The sequence below is a fragment of the Dioscorea cayenensis genome, chromosome 5, assembly GCF_009730915.1.
Source record: "Dioscorea cayenensis subsp. rotundata cultivar TDr96_F1 chromosome 5, TDr96_F1_v2_PseudoChromosome.rev07_lg8_w22 25.fasta, whole genome shotgun sequence".
Lineage (NCBI taxonomy): Eukaryota > Viridiplantae > Streptophyta > Magnoliopsida > Dioscoreales > Dioscoreaceae > Dioscorea > Dioscorea cayenensis.
In genome coordinates this window covers 2,534,312-2,561,181 of record NC_052475.1, presented here as the reverse complement: position 1 = coordinate 2,561,181, position 26,870 = coordinate 2,534,312, and the positions used below count along the sequence as shown (strand labels likewise).

At 35.5% G+C, this 26,870-nt stretch overlaps 1 protein-coding gene and 1 long non-coding RNA gene across 3 annotated transcripts; one reads left to right on the top strand and one right to left on the bottom strand.

The window, feature by feature from the left end:
• Positions 1-6,811: 6,811 nt before the first annotated feature.
• On the bottom strand, positions 6,812-8,477 carry LOC120262346. 2 transcript variants are annotated; one of them, XR_005536759.1, is made up of 3 exons: positions 8,380-8,477; positions 7,496-7,560; positions 6,812-6,945 (listed from the first exon to the last, which is right to left on the bottom strand). It is a non-coding gene; the product is annotated as an uncharacterized LOC120262346 (long non-coding RNA). The 2 variants fall into 2 exon arrangements; XR_005536760.1 differs by having other exon boundaries at positions 7,496-7,556.
• A 14,158-nt stretch (positions 8,478-22,635) lies between these two features.
• LOC120260771 (ribonuclease 3-like) lies at positions 22,636-23,708 on the top strand. The gene is made up of 3 exons (XM_039268331.1): positions 22,636-22,809; positions 22,899-23,054; positions 23,136-23,708. Exons 1-3 carry the CDS (start codon positions 22,690-22,692, stop codon positions 23,646-23,648), a joined length of 789 nt encoding a protein of 262 aa, XP_039124265.1. The 5' UTR covers positions 22,636-22,689; the 3' UTR covers positions 23,649-23,708.
• The last annotated feature ends 3,162 nt before the right edge of the window (positions 23,709-26,870 follow it).

The window sequence follows — 26,870 nt, the reverse complement described above, 5'->3', positions numbered from 1 at the left end:
CTGATGATGTGGATTGGCATTATGTGACAAGCCAAGAGGTGACATAGCAAAGGAAGATGACGTGGCAATGATGACTTGGCAAAAAGAAAAGTGAATAGGATGATGATGTGGCTAAAGCTTGGTGACATGGCATTTGGAGATATGAGGCTTAGAAGATCATGTTTAGAGACTATGTTTAGTGAAATTCCTCTCAATGGTTCATGTGATGATTAACTAATTTTGGAAAGCTCATCAAGTTAGAAGGATCTCTCCAAGAAGGGCAAGTTTTATCTTAGGCATGATTGTTTTTATCCTTGGTAAGATCCGGGATAATAAATCATATCTTTGGTAAAACTTCTTTTAGAAAAGATCTATTTTAAAAAATATGAATATTCTATTATTGGCAAGAATAAAAGATCATCATGAAGATTGCATGGAACTTAGTTTGGTGTGAAGCTATTTGAAGACACAAACTAAGATAAGCAAGGACAAGCCAATGTGATTATCAAGACCATGTTTAGCAACACAATTTGAAGGGAGATCTAAGAGCTAATTATGGGCGGAGCTATTCAAGGCGATTAATCATATATGGGAGATTGATTGAAGATTACTTGAAGATTTGATTGACGATTTGAAGATCCAAGCATTGATGATTGGAGATCATGCTTGAAGATATTGAAGGCTAAACTTGGATGAGATGAGATCAAGTTTAGTAACAATATTTCCATGAGTCAAACAAAGATCATTTAGGAAGACCAAACTTGGACCAAGTTTGAAAAGAAAGATCGGAAGATCTTTGGTGACCATCTTTGGTGAGATGGTTGCGTGTGCTTTGGCAGGCGCGTTCCTCGGGAGAGGAGATCTATTAAAGTGACGTGATGAAGGAAATGGTTGCAGGCAGGAGGATCTCGGGACGAGTCAACTGCTACGAAGCAAACTGAAGGAACCGAGAGGGTTGAAGGTGTCGCAAGTTCGGGTGCAACTGGCTAGAACTCAGTCATGTTAAGTAAAGTGGGTACTGTTGCAACTGGGTGTTGCAACATCTAACTTTGGAAGGTGTCCAAATTAGGAAGCTGCAGAGAATTCTAAAAGAGGAAGGATCAAGTGGACGTAGGTGCGTCTATATAAGATATCCTACTTGAAGATTTAGGATAAACCACAAGTGAGAGACCGTTCGGTGAGGTTTGAGGAGAATGGGCATTGTGCAATCTTAAGAGGGTATTCTTTGTCTTGAGTGAGTAAGGGAGTGTTATACTCTTTATTCTATCACCTCTTTTAGTGGATTATTTCTTCGGGCTTGACCCCTCCCAGATGTAGGCAAGGTTGTGCCGAACTGGGTAACCAACTTTTATGTCTTCTTTCTTTTGCTTGATTGTATGTGTGTGCTTTATTTTCTTGTGAGATTGAGTGAATGCTTGTATATCATATTTTTGTTCTTGTGTGAATGCTTGTATAAAATATTTGCAAAGCATGCTGCTAGGTGTTTGTGAAATTACACATCAAGTGTTTGACGAATTGCTACACATTATGCGCTCTCTCTTGAAATAATGCACCAATTACAGTAGATTTTAACTCCTTAGAGATTTATCATGTTGGTCGGGCTAACACGTTGGGCAATAACGTCTTGCCACCTGTGCTCAAGATGATATTTTAAAACTAATTGTAAATATCGCATTCCTTGCAAAGTTGGAGAAGTAGAGAATACGACTTGTCCCACTCAAGACCAGTAAACAGTATTGCACAATATTTCTACAGTTTTACATAATATTGCTATAGTACTATTTTTTAAAGGATTCGGTCCACCCACTTTTGTCCATGTGTCTTTCCACTGCACTAGAAAGTGTTTGGCACATTAATTTGATTGCTTTCAAAGATTTTATTTTCTTCTCATAACCTACGTAAGATAATTTTTTCATTAAGTGTATTGATAATTAAAACAGTGGTTATAATCAATAGGGTATTAATTAATTCCATATCATAAGGTTGTGTAAAGTTATTAAATATGCTTAAATCTAACAAATAATCACATACAGGTTAATACTAAAACCATTGATTATGCTTAATTTTCTATTGTTCATTTTGATTAAAAGTAAACCTAACAATACATGTGATAGACAAGCGATTGAGATTTTGTAGAAAGAAAGAAAGAATAATCATTTTGATTTTCTCTTGTTTTTAAGAAATATGGACAAGCGATTGCCTATATTGCTTAATCTCAAATAATTTAAATAGCTCATTTAATCCTTGTGATAGTGCGCAATATCATGAGAAAACTAACCACTTTCACGTGAATTGCATGTGCAATTCAATTAGCTTTTAAGGCTGTCATCCAACCAATAACAAAAATCTTAATTTTTTTTTTTTGTCCTGTTTTATTTTTTATGTTAAAAAATTAAAAAAAAAAAAGCTTTAAATAATTTTTTAAAAAGTATGTTTGGATTTGTTAATTGTTATAAATATGGGTTAAAGCAAAACTTATATTTTTGATGTTTTTCCTACAAACCATGAAATTATTATTATATATATATATATATATGAGAGAGAGTTGATTTTTTATTTCTTTGAAGGCTGAGATTTTCTTTCTTTCTACAAAATCGCTTGTCCATATTTCTTAAAAACCTTCATATTTCTTTTAAATTGATTATTCTTTTAGGTTAACAATTGTCACATATCAAACACACAAAACCATTTTGTGTGAGCAAAAGACTTGCTTATCAACTACAAAAGCAAACCTTCGCTTCTAAAATGCATTCAAGAAAACATTGGCTTTTAACTTGCAAATTAGTACTAACATTAATTCATCCATGAAAATCAGGATGGGAAATTAAGGTTCATATTCGGCGTAAAAAACGCAGCAACAAAGTACTATCAGTCCCTTTAAGGAGGCATGCATTCCTCTGCATCTTTCTTCATCCCTTTCAACAAATACATCATCCTCTCCAAACAATGGACGCAAGATCAAATGCTATCATTATGTTTCCATTATTCATTGGCATCCTCTGCCTATCTTTCCCGGCTACAACAACAGCAAACTCATCCTCAGATGTGGATTTTCTCTACTTGACTCTCGCGGTATCATGATATCATCTCTTTCTTAGAGATTGTAGCATATATATATATATCAAACGAATAGAAAACAATAACACAATGATTTGTCTATCCTTGCAGTGCCCAGGGAAACTCTGCAACCCGAAAAAATGCTGCATGCCGACATCAAGAGAACCGGCACTGGATTTCTTGGTTGAACACATCAAGACATACAACAACAAAACTGGAAAGACCGTCAGGAACTGCAAGGCAACATGCCATTTCTATGTTAATGTGGTAATATGTCTTTAAGGTTTATTTGTCACGCCCCGAACCCGGCTCTCCGGACCCATTGTGCAAACAAACGGCCGCAGACCCACAAGGTGTGAGCCCCATAGGCCTGCAAGGTCTCAGAATCTGATTCAGGATAGGCAAAACTATAATAACCCAACTGAGTTATAGGATTACAAACTTTATAAAGCACACAATACCGGGATACAGAAATCCAAAATACAAAATACAAGAATATAGGGATAGACAATAACAAGAACTCAAAATTTACAACAGGACAAGACAACATCTACAGACAATCTTTCAAGATCCACGCCGGTCTATGAAAATCCATGAGCTCACTAGCCCCGTAAGTAAACCAGATTTCATAACTGGATTTAAAGAAAATCCATTAGCTCACTAGCCCCGTAAGTAATCCAGAAATTGTTTAAAACAACAGGGTTTATGAAACTCGATTTCAGATATTAAGAATAATTCAAAGTTTAAACAGAGTTTAGACAAGTACAAAATAAATAATTCATCAGAGATATAGTTCTCAAGTAATAATGCTATTCAAGATAATTGAAATCAAAAGAAAACCAGATTTCATAACTGCGAATAATAATTCGCCAGAAATGAGCATAGGTCTTCAAAACATAATTTAAACATAATATAAAGTGAAATATTCTAATAAAAGAATATTTCCAAATATGATTTACCAGAATTCAAAGCCCAGAAATATGATATAAAAAAATACAGGAATTTCAAGGCAGGACAAATATTTGTATTTTTGCAGAAAATCAAAATCAAAAGGGCAAAGAGAAAACGTAACATATTCAAGTGTATGTCTCCAAATTCACTATAGATGCCAAAAGTCATTTTTTTACCCTCGGTGACCCGAGCCAGAATAACAGAGATCATTTATTTATACTCGGTGACCCGAGACTGAATATCAGGTGGTCGTTGATTATTTCACCAAACGGACACGGTGCGAAACTGCAGTCTTATTTTCCAGAATTTCTTGTCGACAAGGTTAGGGTTTAACCCCCCACTGCAGGGTTGCATATCATTTATTTGGAGACCAAAATATTCAGATAGATTTCAAAGCCAAGAAAATAGAATATTCACAGATATTTTCCAAGTATTCAAATTAAAATAAAAATAAATTATATGTATAAGAATATACCCATTTTCAAGCCATAACCTGATTTCCGCTTTGGAGAATAATAATAAGATATTACAACTAAGACAATCAATCCCATAATTGGATGAAAAATTTAAATCTAAAAGTCAAAGGGAAGAAAAATTTCAAATAAAGTATTTGGCTGAATTCAAGTACCTGTGTACAAAATCAATTAAATAACGGAAATATCAAGATAATAATTTGAAGGTAATGGGACCATGGTTCCAACGAGTTTAAATAGAAATAACTTATCAAAAACCAAACCATAAAATATAATGGTAATACAACTAAAAATATAATTCAATGAATAGCTTGAAAAGAATAATAAAACATTAAATTATTCAAGATTATCCATAACTCTCCCAAAATAGAATAAAAATAAGTATATAAATGAATAATTAAATAAAATGGAAATAATTTCCCAAATGAATTAATCAAAAGGTGAAAAACACATCTATCCACAAACTAGTAATAACAGAGAAACAACTAAGTAATTAACAAAAATAATATTTTTTGAAAATTTCAGAAAAAAAAGACAAATGATAATGAAGTGTGTATATATATATATTTGCAATAATTATATCGGTAGATTACTTACTTGATATTAGCTTACGTCCAAGAATGAGATCCAATGCCACTCCCTAAAACAATCCTAAACCCCAACGATTTACCATAGTTAAAACAAAATTACTCTAATTGCAAGTTTAAACACTCATCAAGTATTACCCTAAGCATTTTCTAGAGAGCAACTGAAAATAAAAATAAAATAAAATAAATAAATAAATGACAATAATTGTCTTGCATGAACTCATGCAGGAATTTAAAACACACCCTAAAAGCTTAAATAATTAACATGATCAAATTTAAAGTGATCCAATGCTTAACCTTCACTCATTTGACATTTGCCTTGAAGAAATACTTTAACTTGATGAGAACATCTCCACCATCCAATTCTAAACACATTCCACTACAAAACTTCGCTCATTCTCTTACAATGCCTAAACTAATAAATACAAAAATGCAAACCATTAACACAAAAAAACATTTCGCAGATTCACAACTAAGCTCTAGTCTTCAGACACATTAACACAATAATGCTATCAACTTTACAAAACCACTGCACCAACAACAAAAGTTGTAGAACCAAACTAAGAGAAGAAATATATCAACTTATACAACCAACACATATATAAAAAAGAAATATATGTATATATATACATGGAAACATACACAATATGCATGACTTTTAGCATGCTGGTTTTACCCTCAAATAAGGTCCAAAAATCTCCACCAAGCTTGGGTGAGCAAGAAACAAGCAACTTAACACTCATTAAACTAATGCCAAGGTCAAATCTTTCTCAAAACAAGGATGGTTAAGCACAAGCCCTTGAGCTAACACTAAGCTCCAAGGATTTCAACAACAATTTTGAGCTATGAACTAAGAGAACAACAAGCATGAACAACTCCGAATTTAGCCATCAACATGCCAAGGTTTCTAAATAAAAAGAGCTAACATGCTATTCAACAAGACATGGCAAACTAGTCAAAGGATAGAGAAAAAGTCATGGTTTTAGTTACCAAAAACAACACTACTAAAAGAATTTAACCAAGAATGGCTAGGGGCTTACTACGATGGCCGGAAAAGAGAGAGTTGAAAAGATAGCCCAGCTGAAAATCCAAGCTTCAAAAACCTCCCAGCTAGCAACCTCCCTCACAAGAGAAAGGAATGAAGAAGAAGAAAAGGAGAAGAAGAAAACAATAACATTAAAAGGCTCAGTTATCAAAGTCATAGGCATGATGGAAACCCAGGAATTACTCCGGGAATTCCTCATTACCACTAGATTTGAGAGCAACCTGACAAAAGGAAAGGGAATAAGGGGGAGAAATAATGCTTTGATTATTCTAATCAAGCTTTGGGTGGGGTCCACATTATTATAATATATACTTTGTTTTATTTAATATATTGTTTGCTTCTAATTATCTCATATCCATAGATGAAAGATTACATCAACGAACTCTACGCACACTAGAGCGACTTAAGCTGCCCATGTAACAACGGGCTCGAAAACTGGAAGAAAACATGGTTCACTTATGGTCAGTGCTCAAACCTCAACCAACATAACTACATACAGAATATGTACTCACGCCCCAGCCCCATAGTCGGGCTCGCTGACAAATCGGCCGCATCCAACGGGGTTGGGCCCCACTGGGTGCAAGGCCTCAAATTTGACTTGGTCAGAGTCAACCCTAACAAGCAGAACAGGAAACAATAATACAGAACTACAAATGATTCAATAGTAACAGAGTTAATATAAATATGGGCTTTAGCAGCCTTACAGAAAACTGTGCCACACAAACAGTTTCCGAATAAAAAATACAGACAGGATACAAGTCTTTCTCTCACATGAAATTTCACTATAAGATCTACAACCACAGACAGGAATACGACTCCAAGATAAACCCCCACTCCTAGGCTTAATCTTCTCCTGCGAAAGAGGGAATCACAGAGTGCATGAGTAACAAGGGCCCAGTAGAATCGCAGAAATAATAAATAATACAGATATTGTAAAATAATTAATACAGACAGAAATACAAAAAATGCTCAGAATACAGAAATAATCAGATTCAGAAATATAGAACTATGCGAAAACAAACGTGTACATCTCCCTGACTAATAACAAAAATTAACAACACGAGGCTGGATCTTCGACTGTGAACTTAGATCAGAATAGACAGAATATCAACAGCCGAAGCCGGATCTTCGACCATAGTCGGAGGGTAGCGCTACTACAGAAAACATGTGCACATGGCTAAAACTTACTCCTCCTAGCTGGGCGAGCCAGGAATGGAGATGTACTTAAAACCGCAGGAATACAGAGTATAGACAGAGAAAAACTCGAATAAATAATGCAAAAACAAAATAAATAAATAAATAAATAAATAAATAATCAAGTAAATAATAAATAAAATTTCTAAATAATTCAATAATTAACCACACACCAATAAGTGTAGAATTAAACAGGTGCGAGAGCTTACCTGGCTCCGAGCTACAAAGTTGGGTTCAACAAGTCTCTTGAATTCGGGCTCGCTACAGGATCTACCTAACAAAATAATCTAACTTAGATTACAAGTTCTGGGCCGGGCCTAAACTAAAACCCAAGCTTTACACAACAAGAATTCAGACAACAAACTTTCTAACCACCAAGGGATAAATAATTTTCAAGATTTCAAAGCTAAAATCAGAACAACCTTGCACATATATATACACATATATGAATAACACCAACAAGAATGATTTAAGAACAATGCCATGCTTTTCTTTTAGAAAAAAATTTAATTGAACCCTCAAGAAACAACTAGGATGCAGGTTTATCAAAGTTCAAAAACTTCAGGTTAAACAAACCCTCAGAACCTCATTAACTGCATGATTAAATATATATAATCATAAAGTAAACAAAAATAAGAATGAAAAGGTTTATACTTTGGTTGTCTGCTTACACCTCATATTTTCAACTGTATATATATATATATATATAATCTACTTAAATTAACTCTTGAATGCAGGCTTTCAGGTATAAACATAAATATCTAGATGTCAATGAACTGATTTACCTGGATTCTTACAAAGATGCACAAATAAATAAATTCACTCAAGACAACAAGCTTACTCAAAGCTATAACTTAAGATAAAAAAATATAATCCACCCCTGCAAGACATGCTCAAAGAAATCATGGATTCAATATGCTCAAAACAAGAGAGATAGAAATGCATGCTTTAACTCCAACAAAACAAGTGATATACACACATATTTACTCTGAAAGTAATAACTCAAGCTCAGACATCATCTATCAATAATCAAACACCAAACAAATGAAACAAGGCAAGAAAGTTTTCAGAATTTCTACAGGGTTAAGCCTACCTCTAAGCTTGCCGGTGAAGAGATCCTTCCTCCAACATCCAAGCTTTAGACTTCTTAAAAGGAGAAAGAGAGAGCTTTCAAGAAGAAGTTGAGCATGCCTTCAGACCAACCTCTCTAAAAGCATCTCCAAACTCAAAAAAAATAGCCCGCCAAATCCACAAATTTAGGAAGCATGGCCCACAAGTGGGGACACTTAGGTTGGATCCAAAGCTCAGTCAAACTTGGTCAACTGAGCTAGAGACAAACATTACAGACTGCTCTCAATATCTCTGATCTTGCCAACGTGCTTAATGTACTTAAGGCTAAGGGCATTGTCCCCAAATCTTCCTCCTATTACAAGTTAGAACAAATCCAGATTGCTCTCCAGTCCAGCTTGGGCTTATCGTTCCGCATCAAGTGCGTCATTCACCCTGGAGAATTTGGCCACCAATGTCTATTCTGTCAGGGATAAACATCTGTGTGTTTAAAGATGGCAAGTCTACCATCCCATGTCCTCCCAGTATGGATACTACATCGAAATGTACTGACGTGGTTTGGTTCTATCCGTTCACCCTCAACATGCTCCGTCCATGCTACGATACCAGCTTTGCCGGCCTCATCAAGATGCCAACTAAGGAATACTCTACAGTGTAACAGACTAGCTTGTACGTTCTTCTTGCAGTTATGACTAAATAAATGCAATATCGTATCATTTCAAATCTATTGAGGTGTAGTAGTTCTCATGCATTGACTGAAGTTAATGAGAGGACGAATTAATATCTGCAATTGTGTTAGAGATATTAAATCACAATAGAGTGAACTACTACTACTTGAGAAATCTATGAAGTGGTTACCAAGACAGCGTCAGATAAGAGCATGAAAGACAAGATTAATCAAAGAAACTGATTATCACTATATAGATAATATATTTCATGAGGAACAACTTTCTTATAAACATCAAAGCACAAATATCTCTCTATTCATCAGGATAATTCATACAAGCATGGAAGAACACAGAAATTCAGTAAAACACCAAAAAAAAAACATTATAGAGAAAAATTAAACTGTGTCCTTTTATACTTTACAAAAACTTCAATATTCAAAATGATACATTAGCTGAATCACCATCACACGCGTTTGCATCTAACCACGTTCACCGCTCAAGCCTGATTTGCCTCAAACTTACAACATTTCTCTAGATCATCAAATCCCAGCCATCCGTTCTTATCCAGATCCTCTCATCACCTTCTACCTCGAACTTAAATGTAAATGATCTCCATCATAGCCGTTCCTTCATTCCCTTTTCAGCACTAAGGAACCTTAACTGAAATACAAATTCTGGACATTCCCATTCTATCCTCAAGGATATTCTCATCTGTTGTTCTTTTGAATCACTGATTGCATCTATTCAGAAACTAATTCCAACTCTAGTCTTCAATCAATACTCAACAATTCCCCCTTGTGATTGAAGCTTTCATACTCCTAAACTTTCCCTGACCTGCAAATGCTTCTGCACACTTAAACATTTTGTGAAAATATCAGCTATTTGCAAATCCGTATGATAATACCTGATGTTAACTTCTTTCTTTGCCACCAAATCTCGAACTTAATGTAGCTTCACATCCAAATACTTTGTTCTTCCATGCAGTGTTGGATTTTTGGCTATGGCAATGCTTGATTTGTTATCACACCTAAATTCAAATGGACCTTCACTTCTCACTCCAAAATCAAACAAAATCTTTTTCATCCATACACCATTACAACAGGCTACACATAAGGCATTATATTCTGCTTCAGTTGTTGACAGTACCACTATAGTTTGCTTCTTTGATGACCAACACACATCACCTGAATCCAAATTAAAAACAAACCCATAAGTACTCTTTCTATCTTGCTTATCTCCACACCAATCACTATCTGCATAACCTTCTAATTGTAATTCTCTACTACTATATTGTACTAAATTCCATAGTCTTTTGTGCCTGCCACATATCTTGACACTTGCTTAGCTGCCTAAAACTGCATCCTTGTAGGATTAGGCATATACCGAGATAACAAATTCACTGAAAACACTGTGTCAGGCCTTGTGCGAGACAAATACAATAACTCACCAATCAGACTCCTATACAGTGTTACATCTGTCCATTCAGATTCTGCATTCAATTGCAAATTGGTGCCTTAACTCATAGGTACAGACACTGCCTTACATCCTTGCATTCTAAACTGTTTCAATACATCTTCAGCATATTTTTTTTTGAGATATATGAATCCCTATCTCACTTTGCTTTATTTCAAAGCCCAGAAAATAGCACATCAAGCCCAAATCATTTATCTCAAATTCTTTCGTCATATCATCCCTGCTTCATTCTTCGCAAGCTTCTTATAAAAGTAAATTTAGTAACACTTCTCTGAAACCCTTGAACTTGAAACCAAGTATCCAACCTGCCATACCAAGCTCTTGGAGCTTGTTTAAGCCCATACAAGGCTTTCTTTACCTTATACACCATGTCTCCTTTACCTTCAACTTCAAAGCCTCTTGATTTCTTAACATACACTCCTTCTTCAATTCTTCCATTCAAAAAGGCTAATTTCACATCAAGTTGAAAAATTGGCCATCTTTTGTGAGCTGCCAATGCTATAAACATTCTGACAGTGTCTATTCTTACTACTAGAGAGAAAGTATCTTCATAATCAATCCCAAATTCTTGAGTTTAACCCTTTGCCACAAGTCTAGCTTTGAGTTTATCCACTTCTCCATTAGGTTTATCTTAGTTTTATAAATCCATTTTACTCCAATAACCTTCTTCCCATGAGGTAACTGACACAATTCCCATGTATCATTTTTCTAAATTGCCTTAATCTCTTCTACCATTGCCTGCCTCCAAGCTTCTGATTTTTCTGCATCTTCAAAATTCACTGGATCTGACATTGTGAGAGCAAAAGAACTACTCTCATAAATATCCCTGAGAGTTCTCACTCTCTGAATTGGTAAATCATCAACTTCTCCTTCAGTTTCAAATTCTTGAGACTGACCACTAGTTGAACCATTTCCACTAGTTGAACCATTTCCACTAGAAGTTTGAACATCTATGGTATTCTCACCATTCTCTTCATTTTGCACTTGCCTCCTTTTCACCTCTTGAAAAATAATTTTGTTTTCATATATGTTTTCTGCTTATCAGTCTTTTGTTTTCCTTTCTAATTCCAACTTTGATTCTCAAGACACACCACATCTCTACTTACAACAATCTTTTTAGAATCAGGCATATAAACTTTATAAGCTTTATCATTTGTACTGTACCCCATGAAAATACCCTTTTCTACCTTTTTTATTTATCTTCTTTAATTTTTGAGATGGAACAAGAATATATGCAACATACCAAATACCCTCAGATGTGAGACTTTGGGCTTCACTCCAAACCACACCTCATGTGGAGTTCCTTGTGATCCAGCAAATGTGGGTGAAATATTAGATAAATACACTGCAATCATTACTGCTTTAGCCCAAAATTTGTTTGGCAAATGACTATCATTCAACATACTTCTAGTTTTTTCAACCAAAGGTCTATTCTTTCTCTCAGCAACTCTATTTTGCTAAGGAGTATATGGGGCTATTAGTTCATGCTTAATTCCCCTTTGAAAGCAAAACACATTGAATTCTCTAGACAAAAATTCACTTCCTCTATCAGTCCTCAAAATATCTAACTTGCTACCAGGTTGCCTTTCCACAAAAGCAAGAAAATTTTGAAACATGCCAAACACTTCATGCTTGTTCTTCAAAAAATAAACCCAACACATTCTAGAGAAATCATCAACAAATAATAAGAAGTACCTGCTGCCTCCACACGATTCTGTTTGCATAGGTCCACACACATCTGCATGAACAAGTTGCAATTTATACTTTGCTCTCCATGACTTCCCTGACTGAAATGGGAATCTTGTCAACTTGCCAAAGATATGATTTTCACATTGCTGTATTTTGTGCATTCTAGGTAATCCTAATACCATACTCCTCCTTTGTAAGAACTGCAAACCCTGAAAATTCAGATGCCCATATCTCCTATGCCACAAATAAGCTATTTCCTCATTACTGCCTACCAGTGTATTCACCACCTCTGAGTGAGACAATTCAAGAGGAAACAAATTATGTTGATCCTTGAACACTTCCATAAACACTTCTCCAGTTCTAGTATCATGTATACAACATCTCTTTTTTTCAAACACAAGTCTATACCCATTATCAACTAACTGACCCACACTTAACAAGTTATATGCAAGATTAGGAACATACCTCACATCATGAATCAATCTTCTTCCTCCATTAGGCATTTGAACTGCAATACACCCTTTCCTTGAACTTCAAGCGCACTGTCATCACCCATTCTCACTCTTTGTCTTATTGATTCATTAAGCTGATGGAAAAATTCCTTTCTACCTGCCATATGACTTGAACATCCACTATCAACTAAGCACATAACCTTTCCTTTTGATACAACATTCTGAGCCATCATAAATATATTCCCATATATAGTACCACCAGTCATAGTCTGAGACCCAACTGAATTAACACTTCCATCACCCTGAGACAACTTAGACCAACAATGTGATTGCATATGTCCATATCTGCCACAATGATAACACTAAGTATTCAGTAAACTACCTCTCCCTGAATTGCCAGAAAACCTTTGGCCAACAAACTGATTTCTTCCATAACCTTTACTTCTTTGATTACTTCTGAAATTTCCACTCCTGCCACTATCATAATCACTCCTACCTCCTTTAAAACCAGCTCTTCCTCGGTTTGAAAAGATCTGCCACCTCTTCTTTGCTCGGTGGACTGATTACCACTTGTACCACAATGCTCAACATACTGGCCCTTTGTCTGAAAAGTTTTAACTTCAACTTTTTCTGCAAATTTGTCAATCTGGCCTTATGAGCTTGCAAACTGCCACGAAATCGAGGAGATATTCAAGCAGTTATGGGAGTCAAATTTGGAAGGATCAGTCAGTTCATTCAAAGACAATTTCTCAACATCTCTGGCCTCTTCTATTGAAGTAATTATGTGTTCATACTTCTGTGTTAGACTGCTTATTACTTTAGAAAACACTTTCTTGTCTTCAATGTCAAAACCAAGCCCTTTAATTCTATTCACTAGTGCCACAACTCTTGAGACTTAATGTTGTACATCTTCATCTTCTCTCATCTGTAATAATTCAAATTGTTGCCTCAAAGTCTGCCTTATCACAAAAACAATTTTGGAACATCCATGATATTTAGTCTTGATATAATCCCAAGCTTCTTTAGCTGTCTTCAACCTGATAATTCTATCAAAAATAGCTTCCTCCAAAGCTTGTTGAATCATAGAAAAAAGCCTTAGCATTATCCTTGGCACTTTCCATCTTCTGAACTTCAGTACCTTCAGACAAGGGTCATTCTTCAACTATTTTCCACAAATTTTGACTTCTAAACAAAGTCTCTATCTTCTCACTCCACCGATCATAACGTTCACCTTAAACAATGGAAGAGAAGTAGTGATTACCTCAATAAATGAACCTGTAGACATCTTCACACGAACACCAATTCCTCTATCAAATCACACTTCAAACACACACACAATCAAGAGCAACACCAAATCACACCCACATTGCTTTTCAATAGCCTCACGCCTCAACCATGGCTCTGATACCACTAATAATCACTATATAGATAATATATTTCATGAGGAACAACTTTCTTATAAACATCAAAGCACAAATATGTCTCTATTCATCAGGATAATTCATACAAGCATGGAAGAACACAGAAATTCAGTAAAACACCAAAAAAAAAACATTACAGAGAAAAATTAGACTGTATCCTTTTATACACTACACAAACTTCAATATTCAAAATGATACATTAGCTGAATCACCATCACGCGCGTCTGCATCTAACCACGTTCACCTCTCAAACCTGATTTGCCTTGAACTTACGACATTTCTCTGGATCATCAAACCCCAGCCATCCGTTCTTATCCAGATCCTCTCATCCATCACAGTCGTTCCTTCATTCCCTCTTCAGCACTAGTGAATCTGAACTGAAATTCAAATACTGGAAATTCCCATTCTAATCTCAAGCACATTCTCATATGTTGTTTTTCTGAATCACTGACTGCATCTATACAGAAACCAATTCCAGCTCCAGTCTTCAATTAATACTCAACAAAAACAAGAAAACAAGTTAATTAATGTTCAACCAAAATAGAACATATACAAAATGAATTCAACCAGCATTTTTTTTTTAAATTGGATAAATCACAATGTATTCAATCAACATTGTCATCTATGGCGCAAGTATTTTCTAGACATAAAAATGCTTGCAAAGTTGCTTCGAGGAAGTTGTTCTTCCTTGCTTGTTGTTTTGCTTTTTATGTTTGTTTTTCTAGGTCTTGATGTTGCATCACTTTTAGTGATCAGGTGTTTATTTGTACTATCACCACATGTGCTTGTGGTTGTGTGTTTGCTTCATTTCTTTCTTAATTAAAGTGATTTATTTATTTTTTTCAAAAAAAAATTTACAGCATCAGTTAATAAAAAAACTTTTCAATTGTAATAAACTAGGTAGTAACTAGTAAATGATTAAAAAAAAATTTTATATACAAACAGTGGATACACCGACATTTTTTTTTTGAAAAGGTGGATAAACCACATGCATTAAAAATAAAAAGGTACAACAGTCATCCCACTAGCTATGGAACAAAAACAAGTTCAAGATAAAAAAAAGGAGGAACAACGGTTCTCCTCCTGACCCAAATCAACAAAATCACTACTCCTCCCCACCATCCTGAACAACCTCCGTCAAAGAAGTGACCTCCACCTCCTTGGAACGAGGTTCACCAAGCTCTAAGCTACGCCTGATGGAAGAAATAGGATCATCAAGCTTTACTTTCAAACCCTCAGGAGCTGTAGAGAACCAAGATAACAGCATATGAGCAGTTTTTGTCATAACAACAAGAGCATTATCACATTTATCAGCAAAGATATAATCATTTCGCGTAAGCCAAATAGACCACACAAAAGCTTTAACAATCCAATCCCCAAACACCCGGACCGCGGGATGTAAGGTAGACCTCCAGTCGCTCCACAAGAGTGACATAGACAGGGGGAGCGCAGGCAGTTGTAGAAATCTACTGAGGTACGCTCACACCTCCCGAGAGAACTGACAATTTAAGAAAAGGTGATCTAGCGACTCAACATTGGAGTTGCAGAGAACACATGTGTCCGTCGGTAGCCTATTACATCACCGCTTGGCAAGGTTTTCAAGAGAAAGAATTTTGTTCTTCCAAGCTAACCAGTTAAAAATGTTAACCTTTCTCGGGCAGGGACCTTTCCAAAAGGAGTTTGCAAGGGGGCACCGTAGTCCTCCCTCAGTCAATAGACAGTAGAAGGACTTGACAGAAAAGGACTCGTTGGTCGTCAAACACCAAAACTTTAAATCTTTATCCTCCACGATGCCAAGTTCAAACTAGAGAGGAGCTGCGCTGCCCTCGGGTCATTCACGAAAGGCGGTCTTTCCAGTAAAAACGCCAAATCCCAAACTGTCCTGTTAGGCAAATGGGATGCACGGAATTCTTCTGGCCAGATGTACATCGGCGCCAGTCCATTGAACCATCTATCCTTCCAGAAGAGTGACTCAGCTCCAAATTTGACCTGGACCGAGACACAACCGCGAAAAGCATGGAGACAACGAGAAACACCAGACCAAAAAAAAGAGACCCTCCCTTTTGGGAGCCTAAACAAATCCCAAGTGGGAACGTTATAGTTGAACCAAAAAAATCTTCACTCCCCCCCGAGTGCGAGTCAGACAACACCTTCCATCTCCATTTCCCCAGCAGCGCCAAGTTGAAGGAAGAAAGATCCAAGATACCCCAGCCACCTTGCTCTTTCATGCGGTAAATGTTTTTCCAGGCCACAAGTCGACATCCGGGGTGCTCAATATCTGGACCTGTCCACAAAAAGTCTCTTCTTATCCTGTCAATTTCCTTTATCACCCACTTAGGCAGTCTGTACAATGACATCCAGTATGACAGGCGCCCAATTGAAAGGTAATTGGATTTCCAGGATGACAGACGCCCCTTAACTTTGGCAATCAGACTCTCCCAATCCTGTTTACGAGGCCTTCTGCCCGAAACAGGGATACCAAGGTATGTAACAGGAAGGAGGCCTACCCCATAGTTAACCATCTTAGCCTCACCATCCTGCGGAAGTTGATGCATACAGGTAGAGTAAAGGCAAGTTTTGGCAAAATTAGTTTCCAAACCAGAAAGCCCTTCAAATACTAGAAGGATCAGCTTGATGATCCTAAGATCCTCAACCCCTCCCACCGTCATAACCAGAAGATCGTCCGTATAGTGCAAGTTGCAGATGCTACCATGCTCACCCATGGCACCCCAATCAGGATTTTAGACATCAGCGCATTGTCAAACATAGCGCACAATACATCCAAAACCAGCACGAAGAGTAGCGGCGATAGAGGGTCTCCTTGTCTCAATCCTCTTTGGTACCTCACATATCCACAAGGGGACCCGTTGATTAAAATGGAAGCTTTTAAAGAGTTGAGGAGTGAGGATATCCATCCTAACCATTTGGGTCCGAAACCCCTGGCCTTCAGAAGCTCCAACAAGAAGTCCCAGTCAACCGAGTCAAATGCTTTAGCAAAAAAGTCCACCTTGAGTATATGTCCACGCAGTCTTCTTTTATGGAAACTGAGAAAAGCAGATTGTGCATGGTCCACCAAGGAGTCCATCACCGTGATAAGTCTCATGGCCAAAATCTTGCTGATGATTTTCAAAGAAGAATTAATCGAGCTAATGGGTCGGTACTCCCCCGGTGTAGATAGGCTCACGACCTTGGCAATGAGCACAATGCAGGCCAATTAATTCGTTCCAAATTTGCCTTTCCATCATAGAAGTCCTCACAAAGTTGCACAACCTCCCCTTTTACAATCTCCCAATATTTTTAAAAGAACAACATAGGAAACCCATCCGGCCCGGGGGCTTTGTCATTTCCCAGGTCAAAAACCGCACCTTTCACTTCCTACAGTGTAAACGGGCACTCTAGAGAGGATAAATCTACGAAGCTTTGTTTTTCAAAAGGTTGCAAAGGTCCACCTTGAAACGAAAAGGCCTTCTTTGTCCAAAAAGATCCCTAAAACACTGTTTAAATACTTTGCCATCAGTATAGGAAGCGGATCCCCATTTGACGGAAGGGATAAAGTTGATATTTTTCCTCCCATTAGCCACAGAATGGAAGTATTTAGTGTTCTCATCCCCCTCCTTTAACCATTGTAACCAGGATCTCTATTTCCAATAAACTTCCTCTTGTCTACGAATATCCGCTAAATTCTTCTTCAAGCCGCGCTCCTGAATAATTTCACTAGAGCTAAGGCTCCTAGATTCTTTGATGACATTGATTAGCTCAAGATCATGTAGCAGTGAAAGCTTCCGGAGTTTAATGGATCCAAAACATTCCTTAGCCCACCTGCGGAGCTGGTCCGTAAGCCAAGCCAATTTCTTAGCCAGAACAAAGGCACCGCAACCCCTGGGATTGGATCCCGCCCACCACATAGACATCAAATCAGAGAAACCTTCCATCGTGGTCCAGACATTCTCAAAGTGGAACGATCTCGGAGTTGCACAATACATCCCTACCTCAAGCCTGATTGGAACGTGATCCGATCCCAGTCTAGGAAGGCAATTCTGAATCATCCTTGGGAAATGATCCGCACAGGCCCTATTAACAAGAAACCTGTCCAACTTAACCCAGATAGGGTTAAATTGCCCATTTGTCCAAGTAAACCTTCTCCCAATCGGCGGGGGTTCATGTAGACAGAGATCGAACAACAGGGTGTTTGCATCACGAATGTCCGCTAAGTTCGGGTTCCCACCCCATTTGTCCTCCAACGCAAAAATAGCATTAAAGTCACCACAAATCACCCAAGGCACATCTGGGCCTCCACAGCAGCCCCTAATTTCATTCCAGAAATCCCGCTTTAGATTTCGCGCGTTCGGTCCATAAACTGAAGCACATCGCCAAATGAGGTTGTCCTTCTTAGAAACAAAGTCTACAGTTAAGCAGTATACTCCCCTCCTAACTACAGTACCCATAAGGAGCACATTGTTCCAGCCTACAATAATGCCCCCAGACGTCCCTACCGAAGGAAGGAAAGCAAATTGGTCTAAGCGTGGTCCTCCAATCTCTCTCCACTTAGTTCCGGGCAAATCCTCTAGTTTGGAGTCTTGTAAACAGCATACATCCGCAAAATGGAGGTTCAGAAAATCTTTCACAAGAAAGCGTTTAGCAGGTCTGCCCAGACCCCTAACATTCCATGATATAATATTCATAATCAACTATCTAGTTGCCGCGGACCTCGAGGAGGTCTCCGTATGCTCCAAATTGGAGACAACATATGTCAAGGAACGAGTCTTTTCTACTTTACGGATAAAATCAATGCATTCATCCAAATGTAAAGCTGAACCATCAAATGAAATACCACATACATAACAGTAGCTAGCAATTTGAGCATTGGACCAATCGGAAATAAGAAGTGGCATAGAAGGCGTACCTTCTGCTGACTCATCCCGCATGAATTTCTTCTTGGTCGATCGAGGAGGCTCTGCCACGTAACCCGCCTCCTCGTTCCATCTGGATGACTGCTTCTTGTGACGCTCGCTCTTCCTAACGCCTTTGGGTGCAACATTCGAAGGCGAAGAGTTCCCCTCCTTAATTATGCCTTTTACATGGGCATTTTAACCAACTGATCTACCCTCCAATTTTGCGATCTTATTTTGAAAATAATAAATAAAAAAGAAAATCACAAACCAAGTTTGTTTTATAAAAATAAATTTTATAAAATTTATAAAATTGCATTCCTGTTTGAGAAACTAATGAAAGCCGAGGAGTCAATAATGTTTCGAGACTTTTTTTTAAAATAAATTTTAGGAAATCAATCAGGTTTAATCATATTAAGTTCATGAAATTAATAAAATTGATCTTTTTTATTGGCTTGTTGTATCTATTTCCATTTAATTTTATTAGTTCCAGTAAATGTTGTAGATTATTAATTCTTATTATTAAGTACCCAACTACAAAAATCAAGAGAAGAGGACACAAGATTTGCTAATTCAATTCGGCACCACATGATTACATTTAAAGCCAAACTCAGGAGAATTAATCCACTAGCAGAGGGAAGAAAAAAATACAATAGCCTTACATACTAAGGACAAACGCACACATTCATTAATGAATATTGGTGATCAATGGTCTCATCAGAGAAACTTCACTTTCGCTAACCTTCCATTAGTCTCAATCCTCTTGTTGAATGTCATATCTTCATTGAGATTTTACGATAATCACCTTGGATAACATAAACTCTCATTCTCACAAGATTTATTGATGTTCTTACCCTCTATTTCATGTCTCTCTATAGTATATATTCTAAATCTTTGAATCTGATATCATCACTTGTGTCCCAACACACAGTTAATATATGCTGACACATTTGTTAAAACTAGCCTGAGTTACAAGCCCATGTTGCGACACGACCTCACAACGACATCAATTAATGCTCCTGGTTGAGTCCGAATCAAATATGACTAAATCACCCACTAATCTCAACCAAACTGCCAACTAATAATGCTTGATCATTATGCCATTTAGCAGGAACCCAACTTGGTCTTTAATCACACACCCAATCATGGTGTTCCTCAGTCATGCTAAACAAAACTTCAGTCAATTCTCAAATCATTCTAATACATCTTTAATCAATCTTGAATTAGACGCATATGATCTCTGATAAAATTTGAATTCGTTAAATATATTTTCAATTAATTTAAATCTTCAATTTAATTTAGCATTCTCCTTGTTTAATTAGCTTCAAACAAATATAGCCTTCAATCAACTCTCATATCATCAATAAGTGAATTGATTAAAGGTAGTTGCGCTCTTCGGGGTTAATGTTGTTACTGATATAGGGGTTGGGTGAAGGATGATGGAGTCGACAGTGACCATAGGGCGGAGGACAACAGTGGTTAGGTCTGGGTCTAGTTGTTGACTACGAGTGCTTTAGCTGCACGCTTAAAGGACAAGGAGAAGAGCGGGGAGGGAAGGAGGGGAACGGAGAGGGAGTAGGGAATCTCAGATCAAAAACTTATTATCCTTGTTTGGAGTTGTTTTTTATTATTTTTTATATTTTTTTAATAATATTTTAATCTAAGTAAAAATTAGATTACTAAAAAATAACCTGGGAACTAATATTCGTAGAGTTTTGGATGTAATTGACCCAATTCAAATAGTTTAAAGACAAAAAAAAAAAAATTTAAATTAGGGTCCAAAAGAGAAGTCCAAAAGAGAAGATAGAAAAAAACAGAAAGACCAATATAGATATTATACCAATATTAATTCTATGTTATAATGTAATTTTTTTGATAATATTCTTTTGTGTGGCTGTGCTTGTAAATTTTGTCAAAAAAAAAAATCCGTGCTATGATGTGGTACTTGTTAAAATCAAAATGAGTTTATTTTAAAAAAAAATTAGTTCATATATATCCACTCTTTAATAATAAGCTTAATATTATTAAATTGTAATAAAAGATTAAATTATTATTTTTATATTTTTTATTTAAAACTAGAACTCATAAAAATTTCAAATGCATATGAAATTGATATTTGAAATACGGTATCAGCTCTCTTTAGTTGGAATCAAGAATGAGAACAAGTGAAACTAAAAAAGTCAAAACTCAAAAGTGTGAATAAGGTAGACTATATATAACGGACCATGTTTAACTCAAACTGGTGGGAACGTGGCAGACTAAAGTGGGTTAGGTTTTACTCGAGTTTGATCTATACCCATCTATCTAATATAATATTAAAAATTTTAATATTTTTATTTATTTATATTATCATAATATTACTTATAAGCTTTGCCCATTAATAAATAATCAAGTTAACTAAAACTACAATCAAATCAAAGCTAAATCAAACATGACCAATCACAAAGGTAAGATAAGTTGGGGCTGAGTTGCTACTTATTATTAAATTAAATATGCTTAAATCTGACAAATAATCATATAAGGGTTAAAATTAAAACCATTGACCATGATTGAACTTTAGTATTTTATTTTGATTAAAATTAAACCTAACAATTCAAGCTCTATCTAAAAATTAAACCTAATGTATGCCTCATTTAATCCTTTGTCATAGTGCAATATTATGTAAAAGCTAACCTTTCTCGTGAATCACATGTGCACCTTTTTCGTGAATCACATGAGCAATTCAATTATCTTTTAAGGCTACCAACCAACCCATAAAAAATATATATATAAAAAATTCTCAAATTCTCTCTATTGGTTTATTTTTTTATCTTCAAAATTAAAAAAAAATAAATGGTTTTTCCAATGGGATGATTGAATTTGTCTTTAAATATTTATTACGGTTAATGGCTTGTAATAACATTAAATAATAATGTTTAATTAGTTAATATTCGGTGAAGCAAAGCTTATATTTGTTGTTGATTTTTTTTTTTTTGACAAATAACCGACAAGCTCTCCCTATTTAAAAAATTGTCAAAAAAATTTATAAGTATGGAGTACATTAGTTAGCTTACAGATTTTCTAGGATAATTTCCATACCTTACAATTTTAAAAAGGTGAAACCACTATTTCTCTTATAGGGAACCCACACTCAGGCCTATAAATAATATTGATAAACAGTATATGACAGTATTGGTAGAATAAAAATTCGAATATTTACTTTTTTTTTAGCACTCTTGTGTTAAACCATTGAACTATCCAATTTGATAATTTGATATTTTTCTACTAACAATGAAATTATTATACCTCAAAAAATTAATATTTTATTTGTTGCCTGGTCACAAATTGGGGTTTCTTTAACCTACAAAACCTCTCGTACATATTTCTGAAAAATTACAAATCATTTTTTAGATTGACAATTGTGACATATCGAACACTCTAGAAGGCATTTTGTGTGAATAAAAGACTTGCTTAAAAAACATTATCGACTATATAAGCTAACCATAGCTTCTAATTCATTCATGTAAATATTCACTTTTAACTCACAATTCAGAATTAACATTAAATCATATATGAAAACCCGGATAAAAATTGAGGTTCATATCCGGCACAACATGTGACAAGTAGTTCAGTGTTTCATCATCCATTAAAAAAGGCATTGAAAGAAGCCGCAACAACGTACTACCATTCCCTTTAAGAAGGCATGCATTCCTCTGCATCTTTCTTCATCCCATCCAACAAACACATCATCCTTGAAACAAACCATGGCAGTAAGATCAAAAGCACTCATTCTGTTTCCATTATTCATCACCATCCTCTGCCTATCTTTCCCGGCAACAGCAACCTCATCCTCAGATGTGGATTTTCTCTACTTGACTCTCACGGTACCATGATATCATCACTTTAATTTCTTAAAGATTGAAGCATCAAATTAAGAGAAAATAATAACACAATGATTTGTCCATCCTTGCAGTGGCCCGGGACACTCTGCACCTCAGAAAAATGCTGCATGCCGACTACAGGAGAACCGGCACTGGATTTCATGGTGGAAGATATCAAGACATACAACAACCAAACTGGAGAGATCGTCAAGAACTGCAAGAAGACATGCCAATTCTATGTTAATATGGTAATCTGTGTTCGAGGTTTATTTTAACACTTTGGTTTATTTAATATATTACTTTTTTTTCCTAATCATCTATATCCATAGATGAAAGATTACATCAACGAACTCTACGCACACTGGAGCGACTTGAGCTGCCCATCTAACAACGGGCTCAAAAACTGGAAGAAAACATGGTGCACTTATGGCCAGTGCTCAAACCTCAACCAGCATGACTACATACAGACTGCACTCAATATCTCCTATCATGTCAACTTGCTTGAGGTCCTTGATGTTAACCGAATTGTCCCCTCATCTTCAACCAGATACAAGCTCCAAGATATCCAGAATGCTCTCCGGGTCAACTATGGCTTGTCAACCCATATTGAGTGCGTCAATACTTGGTGGCCAATTTGGCAGCCAAGAAAATCATTGCTTTCAAAGATAAACTTCTGCATCTCTAAAGACGGCAAGTCTATCATCAGTTGCCCTTTCAACACAGAAACTACATGTCATGACGAGGTGTGGTTCTATCCGTTCACCAGCAACATGCTCCATCCATGCACCCCTGACTCTGCCGGCCTCATCAAGATGCCTACTGAGCAATACTCTGCAGTGTGATAGACTTGTTTCTTCATGCTGTTATGACTAAATAAATTTAATATCATATCCTTTCAACTTTATTGAGGTGTTGTTCTTCCTGCATGAACTGAATTTAATGAGGATGACTGTAGATGAAATCATAGCTAAAAAGAAATAATGTAATTGAGTTAGAGATGTTATTAAATCAGAAAAGAGCTGTCTAAGTACTTAAATCTATGAAGTGGTTACCACCTTAAATCATTGAAACTGTATCAGATAAGAGCATGAAAGAGAAGAATTAAAGGAAAAATTAACAGTTGTTATCTCCACAAAGGGAATGATTGATTTTTTTCATAGTCGATAAGTCAAGAGTCAAAAATATAAAATTAAGAAAGAATAGTGATTAGATCATCTCAAATGATAGAAAAATAAATTTAAAGATCAACGGCATATCATAAATATTAACCTATAAAATCAAAACCTCCAAATGGTAAGTCAAAAGGGATTAATTTTGTGACTTATACGCACAGAAGTTGTTGGAAATCTATGTAGATAATGGATAGGCTTGAAATGAGTTGACGAACGTTCTCCTAAAAGTGTTATTTGCCCCCTCTCCTCTAAGATTAATTGCTATAGGATTTGGATGCAAATAGCTTTAGTGGATAAGATAAGCTTTTATTTTTCTACACCCAACACTAGTGAAGAGAAAACCATGATTGAAAAAAGGAAAGTAGGTAATGATCTTCTCCTTAATTTTAAAATCTTAAGATTGTTTGTTATGTCTGAAAACTAACTTTCCATTCGTATTAATAGTTTATGAACGAACATGTTTTCCAAACAATACAACTATTCAAAAAATATCTTATCCGAAGAGATGTAAGCCGTTATATACAAACGAGTAGATGTATTTTTTTGTTTTTAAAAAAAAAATGACAACTATATGATAAAATGAACCCATATATTAAGATATCTTTTAATTAGATAAGATATTCAAATTTCAACAAGACAATAATAATAATTTAATTAATAACTTAATTATTATAAAATATTCTAACAATCTCCCACTTGTTCAAAATGGAATTTCTATTCTAAAGAAGATCAAATATCATCAAGCTTATGCATAAAATAATGTATCTTTCGATTTGAACATTACCTTATTATAACACAAAGTGTAATTGAAATCTCTAGTAGCATGAAGCTTTGAACTAGTTATTCCTTGTGATAACACTGGTATTATTATACACATATATAAACATTGTATCCTTTTATTCCAATCAAACACTTGCTCAGTGCTTATCATGGCCATGTGCTATCCATTTTCATGAACTTTCATGAAAAGAACTCTTAAACTTTCAATTGAAGTGGCACCACTTGTAAGTTCACATAAGTGAAATTCTTCCAGTGTCTTTGTCACTTTTAAGACACTTGTTCCCAAAACTGAATTTCATTATGAGTTTTGATACTCAACCCTTTGCATAGTGACAATAAGTACTTTTATCACAATTTGGCCAATCAAATTTAAGTACTTAAGCATTCACTAATTAATGACTTGTTTTTACCCTTTGAACCTAAGAATTACTCATTTCATAATTTTGGGTAGGGTTGCCATCAATGGTGGATAAATCTAGGAGTTTTAAACCCATCAATTTAGATGTTGATTTTACTTAATCTCTTGTAAGAGATTTAGTGAAAGGATCGGCCAAATTCTTATTAGATTTCACAAATTTGAGGGAGATAATTCCATCTTTAATTAATTTCCTCACATAATCATGTCTTAAACTCATATGTCTAGACTTTCCATTATAAACGTCACTATATACTCTTGCTAGAGTGGCTTGACTATCACAAAATATTGAAATTGATCTTATATTATTTGAAATAAATTTAATTTCTAAAAGAAAGTCCCGCAACCACTAAGCCTCTTTTCCTGTTTCTGCAAAAGCAACAAACTCCAATTCCATGGGCGAATGAGTTATTAAAGATTGTTTTTTGGATTTCCAAGAGATTGCACCACCTCCTAAGGTAAACATCCAACATGCAGTAGATTTGCTATCTCCTAAATTTGATATCCAACTTGCATTTGTATATCCTTCTAAAATAGCAGGAAATTTTGAATATTGTAAGGCAAGGTCCTTAATCTTCTTAAGAAAACTAAGAATTTTAGCAATAGCCTTCCAATGTTCCAAACTAGGGTTGCTAGTTAATCTACTTAATTTACTAACATCAAATGTAATATCTGGTCTAGTGCATTACATGGCATACATTAGACTTCCGATTGCACTTGCGTACTCTATTTGTGCAACTGCTAGTCCATCATTTTTTACTAATTTGATAATTGATCATATGGAGTGTTTGCCCCTTTTATTTTTAGATGACTGAATTTATTTAGCACATTTTCAATATAGTGAGATTAATTTAATACATAACCCCCACTATTTCTTTTTATTTTGATTCCCAAAATGGTGTCAACTTCTCCAAGATTTTTCATCTTGAATATGGAATTCTTTTGTTTCGATTATAGCTTTTATATCATTGATAACATTAATTAACATGTCATCCACATTTAAACAAATAATTACTATATAATCATAACACGATTTACAATATATGCATTTATCAGCAACATTATGTGTGAAATCAAAGGATAATATAACATCATCAAATTTCTTATGGCAACTCTTAGGTGCTTGCTTTAAACCTTATAATGATTTAATTAACTTACAAACCTTGTGCTCATTTCCCAGTAGAACAAACTCTTTTGGTTGTTCCATTTCGATCTCCTCATCGAGATTTCCATTTAAGAATGTCGTTTTAACATCCATTTGATGAACATTTAATTTGTAAATTAAAGCTAATGCAAAAATTATTTTAATAGAAGTAATACTTGCTATAGGTGCAAAAGTATCAAAGTAATCAATGCCTTCTTTCTATCAAAATCCTTTTGCAACCAACCTTGCTTTGTAAGTGTTTAAAGTACCATTGATGTTAAGCTTTTTCTTGAATACCCACTTACAATGGATTGGTTTTGAAGCATGAGGTAAATCGACTAATTCCTAAGTGTGGTTTGATATTATTGAATCCATTTCATCATTTATAGCATCTTTCCAAAACTTTGCATCCCTAGCAGCCATTGCGTAATTAGAAGTTTTTGGTTCATCTTTAATTTGAAGGACAATAGGAATTGTCTTCAAAAATTTACCTCTATCACCTTCTACAAGGTAAAAGGAAATATTTTGTGAGTTAATCTCATCAGTCACAAGT